Below are 8,719 nucleotides of genomic sequence, written 5' to 3'. Positions count from 1 at the left end.
ACACACACACAAACACACACGCACACACAAACACACACACATGCACACACAAACACACACACACGCACACACAAACACACACACACACAAACACACACACACAAACACACACACACGCACACACAAACACACACACACAAACACACACGCACACACAAACACACACACACACACAAACACACACACACAAACACACACACACGCACACACAAACACACACTGAGAGAACAAGCGTCATATCACACACACACACGCACGCACAAACACACACAAACACACACTGAGAGAACAAGCTTCATATCACACACACACACACACACACACACAAATAATTCACAAACATGTCCAGAACTCTCTGTATATTAAATCAGTTTAAAGACACTGTAGTTAATTTAACCCCCCCCTCTCTCTCTCTGTCTCTCTCTCTCTCTCTTTGTTTCTCTCTCTCTCTCCCTCTCTGTCTCTCTCTCTCTCTCTCTCTCTCTCTTTCAGGTGATCTACATTTTGCCGATCAGTGCTGAGATTCCTAACCTGGGAATGATGGAGGGAGGACAAGGTGGTGTTGATGCTGAACTCAGATCTAATCCCAACGCTAACCTTCACCTTAAACCTGACACCATCCCTAATCCTGACCCTAACCCAGGTCATCTGCAGCTCCACTCCGCCTCTGCCCCAGTCGCTGATCCAGGCCCTGCCCCTGGCACCACCCCTAGCCCTGCCCTTCCTGCAGGTGTCCAGGAAAAAACCTCACCATCTCAGAAAAGTGCCCACTAGTATGGGTGCAGGTTAGAAGATACAAAAATGAGGTGCAGCAACTCCCTGTAACCACAAGGTGGAGCAGCTAATGTTTGAACTGCAGTTAACAGTGTTTCTTTGATTCTGGTCTATTTTGATGCCTCGTGTTTGTTTGTTCCTAAATTACTATATTGTAATAAAATTATTCTGTCACATGAGTGTTTTACTGAGTAGATTGTGTGTGTGTGTGTGTGTGTGTGTGTGTGAGAGAGAGAGATGTAACTTAATAGGATTATGTGCTATCAGTGCACTGCTGACACAACAGATACACTCAAATCTGGACTAGCGAGCCAGTAATCCTCACTGTTCTTACTGTAACGTGGTCAAGGTGAAACACTGAATAACACACACACACACACACACACACACACACACACACACACACACACACACACACACACACACACACACAGACAGGGCTCTATAATGACCTGAACTAAAAATTCAGGTGTATTCCTTAAAATCAAACCACAAAATATGAGCTTCAATGAGAGAGAGAGAGAGAGAGAGAGAGAGAGAGAGAGAGAGAGAGAGAGGTTTTCTCTTCACAACAGACAACATTAAATGAGTGAAGAAGAGCTTGTGAACATTTCTAAAGCTCATTGGATTGTAATCTGAGTGTGACTGACTGCAGATTTATTTCATTTAAACTTTCACAACTTTTTTGAAGGTTAATTTCTATCTATCTATCTATTTATCTATATTGGCTGTTTGTTATCAAACCCATTAGATGTGCTGATGTATGTGTGTGTTTGTGTGTATGTGTCTGTGTGTGTGTCTGTGTGTGTGTCTGTGTGTTTGTGTGTGTGTGTCTGTGTGTGTGTGTCTGTGTGTTTGTGTGTGTCCATCCTGTCTAATCCCCAATCCCACTTTCCCAGTGTGAAATCTTCTGTCAGTTGGATGGAGGCCATGTCTGGTTAACAAAAACCCAAATCAGTGATATTAACCCTTTCTGGTGTGTGTGTGTGTGTGTGTGTGTGTGTGTGTGTGTGTGTGTGTGTGTGTGTGTGTGTGTGTGTGTGTGTGTGTGTGTGTGTGTGAGACTTTCTTTCCTCTCTGATGTACGGATGTATCTGTGATGGAGGACGTCCCCTCAGGTGTGTAGTAGCCAGTGGAAGCTAGCAGCAGGTGAGTGGAATTTAGATTTTTATTTTATTCTTTAAGATTTTTAATAATTCTACTTTATTCTCCTAACAGTCATTTTAGATAAATGTATTCAGACTAAATCACTTAATCTGAGATTATTTCATTTGATTTTATATTCGTTCAACTCTGTTCATTTCTAAAGAACTATTAAATCCTATTATTAAAGGTTTACACAGGATTCTTTTCTTTTATAATTACTTTTATAAAATCTCTTCTTTGTGTGTTATGTTATTTTTTATCCTTTTTTTGTGCAGTTTATAGTTAAATGTCAGGTCTATTATTATTGTACAGTTGTTGTTTTTTTACTCCAACACTAATGTAAAGGCAACAAATTTCCAGTTTAAACCTATAAGGAATCAAATCAAATCCAAAATCCAAGTCTGCTAATAACTTTAACATCTAAATTGTCTTTAGTGAGTGATTGACAGGTGGCTCAGCCAATCAGCTGGCATGTCCTTGGCCCTCTAAAGATGGATGAAGTCACGTGATATTAGTTTTCTTTTATAAATGCTTTTAAATATGGACATATTCACAAACAGTAATTAAATGTACAACTGTATTAATGTTCATTATTTTTTACATTTAAATATCATGTTTGATTTACTGACACGCTCTTAGCCAAGAACTAACATTTTATATACAATAATGATAATAATGATGATGATGATGATGATGATGATGATGATGATGATGATGATGACGATGATAATTTGACATAATTAGAGACTACGTTTATAGTGTTATTAATTGACTGATCAGCTGCACACCAGGTCACACAATTTTACACAGTTTTAACAACTCCCTAAATAGAAAAGTTTGACCTTTGAACTTTGCTGTATAAACACCAGTGTTTCCTGATGTAGTCAGTGTTGATTCATTAAATTCCATTTGTTTTTGATGGATAGGTGGCTCAGCCAATCAGCTGCCATGTCGAATAGTGTAAAGCCACTCATACCTCCCATAATCCTCCTGGAAGGGGTGGAGGAGGTTACCGTGAGCAACACAGAGGACACGACGTGAGCAATACATCCATCTTATGGCTCACTTCTGATAGCTGAATTAAAATTCCTTGTGAATTATTTAGTCTCATTAATTCATTCCTGTTTAGGTTTTTTTAACGACTACAGTGTGTGTGTTTGTGTGTGTGTCTTTGTGTGTGTGTGTGTGTGTGTGTTTGTGTTTGTGTTTGTTTTTGTTTTGTCTGAAGAAAGAGTCAGCGCTCTGAGGCTGATGCACTTTTCAACGTCAACAACAGTAACAACAATGAAGAGTGAGTAACACATGCGGCTATACAACTGTACAGTCAAGAGACTAACACACACACACACACACACACACACACTAACTACACTGATATATGTGTAATCTATGCTGACCTGTTCCTGCTTTGCAGAGAGGACAAGAAAGAGAAAAAGAAGAAAGAAAAGAAAGAGAAAAAAGAGTAAGAACTCAACATACGTGAGCTTTATTAAGTAAGACTCTCACCTCTATTTCTCACCTCTGTGAATCATCATGACTTTATTACTGCAGGAAAAAAGAAAAGAAAGAAAAGAAGGAAAAGAGGGAAAAGAAGAAGGTCAAAGAGCAAGAGGAGAAAGAAAAGGAGAAGGAGAAAGAGAAAGCAAAGAAAGAGGAGTATGTGTTGTTCCAGTTAGTTGTGTGTTTTAAAATAAGATGCACAGCTGAGTTACACATTTTATTTTGCTTATTTTGTCGATCAGGCCAAAGGAGATTTACGTCATAGATCCTGCAGGAAACACCTACTACAACTGGCTCTTCGTCATCACCTGTCCTGTCATGTATAACTGGGTTCTGATCATCGCCAGGTACACAACACATTTTATTTGCTTGGTTGTTTTGTGTTAGTGATCAGTGTTGAAGATTGTCTCTTCTTTTGTTTAGAGCCTGTTTTGAGGAGTTACAGCACGATTATTTGATATTATGGTTCATCACTGATTTTCTAGCAGACCTGGTTTACCTGGCAGACATGGTCTTCAGGACAAGAACAGGTGAGCGGTCCTGAGTGACACCTATACTATGAAATAACTGCAGTGAGGACGATACTGACAGGTAATGTGTGATTGTAGGGTATCTGGAGCAGGGTCTGCTGGTCAAAGACGAACAAAAGCTTCGAGCGCGATATATGGAGACTATCCAGTTTAAGCTGGACCTCATTTCTATGATTCCCACAGACCTTTGTTACTTTATTGTTGGTCTCAACTACCCAGAGATCCGCATGAACAAGCTCTTCCGGGTCAACCGCCTCTTTGAGTTTTTCCAGCGTACAGAAACAAGGACCAACTTTCCCAATGTCTTCCGAATCTCCAACCTTGTCATGTACATTGTCATTATCATCCACTGGAATGCTTGCCTCTACTACTCATTCTCCAAAGCTATCGGTTTTGGAGCTGATAGATTTGTCTATCCAGACATTAAGGACCCAGAATTTGGCCGTTTGGTGAGGAAATACGCATACAGCATGTACTGGTCCACTCTCACCTTGACCACCATTGGTGAAACTCCGCCTCCTGAGAAGGATTCTGAGTACTTTTTTGTGGTTACAGACTTCCTAGTGGGAGTTTTGATCTTTGCCACAATTGTTGGTAACGTGGGTTCCATGATCACAAACATGAATGCAGCAAGAGCAGATTTTCAAGCCCGAATTGACGCCATCAAGCAGTACATGAGCTTTCGTAATGTGACCAAGGATCTGGAGAAGCGTGTCATAAAATGGTTTGATTACCTCTGGACCAATAAGAAGGCTGTAGATGAGAGGGAAGTGCTCAAATACCTTCCAGACAAGTTAAGAGCAGAAATCGCCATCAATGTGCATCTGGACACTCTTAAGAAAGTGAGAATCTTTGCTGATTGTGAGGCTGGACTTTTGGTCGAACTTGTGCTGAAGCTCCAGCCGCAAGTTTACAGTCCTGGTGATTACATTTGCAAAAAAGGTGATATTGGCCGTGAAATGTACATCATTAAAGAAGGAAAGCTTGCTGTGGTAGCTGATGATGGCATCACACAATTTGTTGTCCTCAGTGATGGAAGCTACTTTGGCGAGATCAGCATCCTCAATATCAAAGGCAGCAAAGCTGGAAACCGAAGAACGGCCAACATTCGCAGCATCGGATACTCTGATTTGTTCTGCCTTTCCAAGGACGACTTGATGGAGGCACTGACCGAATATCCAGATGCAAAGGCAATGTTGGAGGAAAAGGGACGCCAGATCCTCATGAAGGTATGATTTGAAATTAAAGAATAAGATAAATGAAATACTAGTTGCCTTTAGATCCTGTGATGTGATTAACAGTGATATGTAACCCCCCCGGTCTCAGACCCTTCATTAAAAACTTCCCTAATACCATTTAGGATAATGTGGGAACCTGCTGTCCAAGCGTTGGTCATTTAATAGATGGTAAATGCAAAGTAACAGACAGTATTCCATCCCTACATGCAGCCCTGTAACCTCTGAGGGACTTGTGCAGTCCCCTTAGATCTAGAGGAAGTCATGCATTAATGCTTTCTTTTGCATTGATCAACTCATGATATTTTGTGGCAAAGTATTAACTACACAAGGTTTGACCATGATTTATGTACGGTCTTAAGGTTTAGCCAAAACCCTTGGCTCATTAAATGTGTTTATATGTTTTGTGATTTTCAAGTATTATTTGTGTTTGTTTTTAAGGACAACTTGCTGGATCTTGAGGTGGCAAGACAGGGACCAGACCCCAAGGACATGGAGGAGAAAGTGATCAAAATTGGCACAGTATTGGACGACATGCAGACACGTTTCTCCCGTTTACTTGCTCAACATGAGGCCACGCAGAGCCGCTTGAAGAGACGTGTCGCCAAACTGGAGAGTAAAATCCCAACCGCCACTGGGGTCACATTCACTGAGACAACCAAGACCGAGCCAGCGGTTCTGTCTCCTCCTGAGAAAGAGGGGAAAATATCAGAGGAGAAGAAAGTCGAAAAGTAAATCGGGGTGGGAAAGAGAAGTGACTCTATCACTGTCTAATGAATAAAAAAGGGAATGAAAGAAGAAAGGACATAAATATAAAACATATACAAAGGGAGAATGAGATCTGATCTGCTATCTGATGCAGAATAAATCACAGCTTTTATTCCATGTGAACAAAGATTCCCAGTTTAAACCAGAACCCAGAGAACAAATCTGTATCCAGTGACATTATACAGCAGTTAGTATTTACTTTGTTATGTATTATATATAATGTATTTCAATTACAAAGCATTTTATTTGGACATGTATAGTTATTTCTACCATGGAAATTGTAGGTAAAAGCACATCTTATTGAGTGTATTGTTTAACAATAAATAAATCATTTTGTAAAGATGAGACCTGTTTAACTGCAAGTAAAGTTGTCTGTAAAAAGTGTAAAGACTCCTTTAGATGATTATTGTGTGAATATTAACATTTAAATATCACATGATTTCATTCTGAACCAGAAGATCATATGTGATTTATTACACTTCTGTGATTAAGTGACTTAATGTTGGTGTTCAGGAGACAGTTTAACAACAACATCCATTTAAATCTGTTCAACTTCTCCATGACACGTTGCGATTTCTGAATAAACCGGAAGTTGTAGTTTTCAGGTCATCTTCTCCGTATTTACTCGAACGACTAATGATCAGGTAAAAGGACTTCACTTCCCGTCATGCGTTGCGTCTCTTTCCGACTGCGCATGTGCAGAGCGTGTGGAGCCTCAGCTACCTCAGATTCTTATGTGCTTGTAACACAAAACGGTAGGTTTAAAGAAACAAACCCGCTACAAAATCACAACTTTCTTTTACAACATAGTACACAAAAGAACAAAGAATTGCGTGTATAAAAATCCTGCAGCTAATTCACAGTTTCGCAAATATTTCGTAACTTAGCGAACTAGCCAGTTAGCATTGTGAGTTCGAATGACGGCAGTTGTTTTCCTACTCGTTTTCCGGCAGGTCCCGCCTCCTGCTGTAGGGCTGCTCTAATACGTGTGCACGTGCACAGCGCACTAATTGGACAGTAAAGGCGTCCAATCGCTGAGCTGCTCGTCAGTTCTTAGCGCTCGTGCTGGAGGTGGGAATGGTCGGAATACGGGTGTGAAATGTTAATGTTACCTGAATGAAACTGCTGAATATCAGTGTGATTGGAACTCGTTAATATAACCACAATTATCTGTTTTATCAGCATAGATCTAATCTGTATTTTAGTCTGTTACTGTGTTTTAATCATTAGTGCACTTTTGTAGAGTCTTCAGCTCAGTGAGCTCTAGTGCACTGCACAGGGTGTCTGACACTTTAGACACTTACTAAGGGAGCATTTAAGATTTATTACACTTTTATTCCTAACTAGATCAAACCCATGGAGCCCGCTTGGCGACAGGCCCGGGGTCGTGGCCGGGGTCAGGCTGCGGGTGATGTGTCGTCATGGCCGATACAGAGGCAGGAGGACGGAGGGAGAGTGGGGCGAGGGAGGGCCAGGTCTGTCACAACAGTACCCAAAGCACAACAGTCCCCAGGTACAGGTAAGGGTGGGGGTGGGGTGGGGTGGGGGTGAGGGCAGAAAGTCATCCCACGCTTAACCGTCTCACTACTAACACATTGTCTATATTTTGTCTGCAGCTGTTTCATCTCAGTCCAAATTTGAGGAGATCAGGAAGTCTAACCAGGCTGCTGCTCAGCGATTGGCTGAGAGTCAGTACAGCTCATCCTCTGATGATGATGATGATGATGAAGACGAAGTGCTTGGGAAGCGAGGCCGAATCCTAGAGTCGACTCTCACCACATACACCAGTCAGACGGGTCAGAAACGATCATAAACGTATCCTCGTTACCCTGATTGAGCAGGAGCAGCCACAGGGGCTCAGTAGTAATGGCACCCTAGACATGGATGTTTAAATAAAAAAGTAGCCACCATCCATCACAAATATCACTGTAGTGATGTAACGTAGCGGTTTCAGATTCCAGCATCTGTCCCATGAAACCTGTGATTCACAATACAAACATAAAAGTTAAATAATTAATGATTATCGACTGTGTGTGTGTGTGTGTGTGTGTGTGTGTGTGTGTGTGTGTGGTCAGGAGGAGATGTGTCAGACCTGGAGAGAACTCGTCAATACTTGAATGAGGCATTTCAGTCTGGTGCCATTACCTGCCTCATCTGCATAGGCTCTGTAAAGAGAACGCAAGCGGTGAGACACACACACACACACACACACACACACACAGCACATTTGGACAGGTTTAGAAGTTAATACGTTGCTGTTCTTGTTCCCTTTCAGGTGTGGAGCTGTGCTGGTTGTTATTGTATCTTCCACATCCTGTGTATTCAGAAGTGGGCTAAAGACTCCATCTTCCTCGTCTCCTCAGTAACTGATGAGAATTTTGGGAAAAAGGATCACCCCTGGCCCTGGTGAGAAACTGACCAAGCACACACTGACCAAACAGAACACCAATCAGAATTTGTGGCGCATGGTGATTGTCAATACAACAGATTTCAATATTTAGCATCCATGGTATTATTATTCTCTCTCTCTCTCTCTCTCTCTCTCTCTCTCTAGTCCTAAGTGTAGACATCAGTATACCCCTCAACAGACTCCCACTCGCTATTACTGTTACTGTGGGAAGAAGGAGGAGCCTGAGCCAGACCCTTGGATCCTCCCACATTCCTGTGGACAGGTGTGTGACAGAGAGTTTAAACCTTCATGTGGACATCGCTGCCTTCTACTCTGCCATCCAGGTACATACACACACACACACACAGTCATACACA

At 41.6% G+C, this 8,719-nt stretch overlaps 2 protein-coding genes across 3 annotated transcripts in view; both read left to right on the top strand.

The window, feature by feature from the left end:
- Nucleotides 1-1,817: 1,817 nt before the first annotated feature.
- Nucleotides 1,818-6,199, top strand: cnga1b (cyclic nucleotide gated channel subunit alpha 1b). Its single transcript, XM_060894082.1, has 9 exons — nt 1,818-1,923; nt 2,847-2,957; nt 3,149-3,211; nt 3,335-3,382; nt 3,472-3,576; nt 3,663-3,767; nt 3,844-3,950; nt 4,029-5,179; nt 5,627-6,199. Exons 2-9 carry the CDS (start codon nt 2,869-2,871, stop codon nt 5,918-5,920), a joined length of 1,962 nt encoding a protein of 653 aa, XP_060750065.1. The 5' UTR covers nt 1,818-1,923; nt 2,847-2,868; the 3' UTR covers nt 5,921-6,199.
- Nucleotides 6,200-6,611: 412 nt separating this feature from the next.
- The window catches only part of nfxl1 (nuclear transcription factor, X-box binding-like 1), a 12,397-nt gene continuing 10,289 nt past the window's right edge, over nt 6,612-8,719 (top strand). The window contains exons 1-6 of one of the 2 annotated variants that reach the window (XM_060894087.1): nt 6,612-6,708; nt 7,301-7,466; nt 7,570-7,749; nt 8,029-8,138; nt 8,229-8,359; nt 8,508-8,686. In XM_060894087.1, coding sequence (XP_060750070.1) covers nt 7,310-7,466; nt 7,570-7,749; nt 8,029-8,138; nt 8,229-8,359; nt 8,508-8,686 — 757 coding nt within the window. In that variant the 5' untranslated portion in view covers nt 6,612-6,708; nt 7,301-7,309. Of the gene's footprint in view, nt 6,709-7,300; nt 7,473-7,569; nt 7,750-8,028; nt 8,139-8,228; nt 8,360-8,507; nt 8,687-8,719 lie in introns of both variants that reach the window. The other variant, XM_060894086.1, reaches the window with a different exon arrangement.

This window comes from Tachysurus vachellii, chromosome 19 (assembly GCF_030014155.1).
Source record: "Tachysurus vachellii isolate PV-2020 chromosome 19, HZAU_Pvac_v1, whole genome shotgun sequence".
NCBI classification, from domain to species: Eukaryota; Metazoa; Chordata; class Actinopteri; order Siluriformes; family Bagridae; genus Tachysurus; species Tachysurus vachellii.
Note: the sequence above shows the minus strand (reverse complement) of the source record. Positions and strands in the feature narration are given on the sequence as shown.

Excerpts from the sequence above, each read along its gene's own strand:
- cnga1b (XM_060894082.1), top strand. The coding sequence starts at position 2,869 with ATGTCGAATAGTGTAAAGCCACTCATACCTCCCATAATCCTCCTGGAA. Across the intron at positions 3,577-3,662 it reads GAGAAAGCAAAGAAAGAGGA|GCCAAAGGAGATTTACGTCA; the intron begins GTATGTGTTGTT and ends TTTGTCGATCAG. Across the intron at positions 3,768-3,843 it reads TGGGTTCTGATCATCGCCAG|AGCCTGTTTTGAGGAGTTAC; the intron begins GTACACAACACA and ends TCTTTTGTTTAG.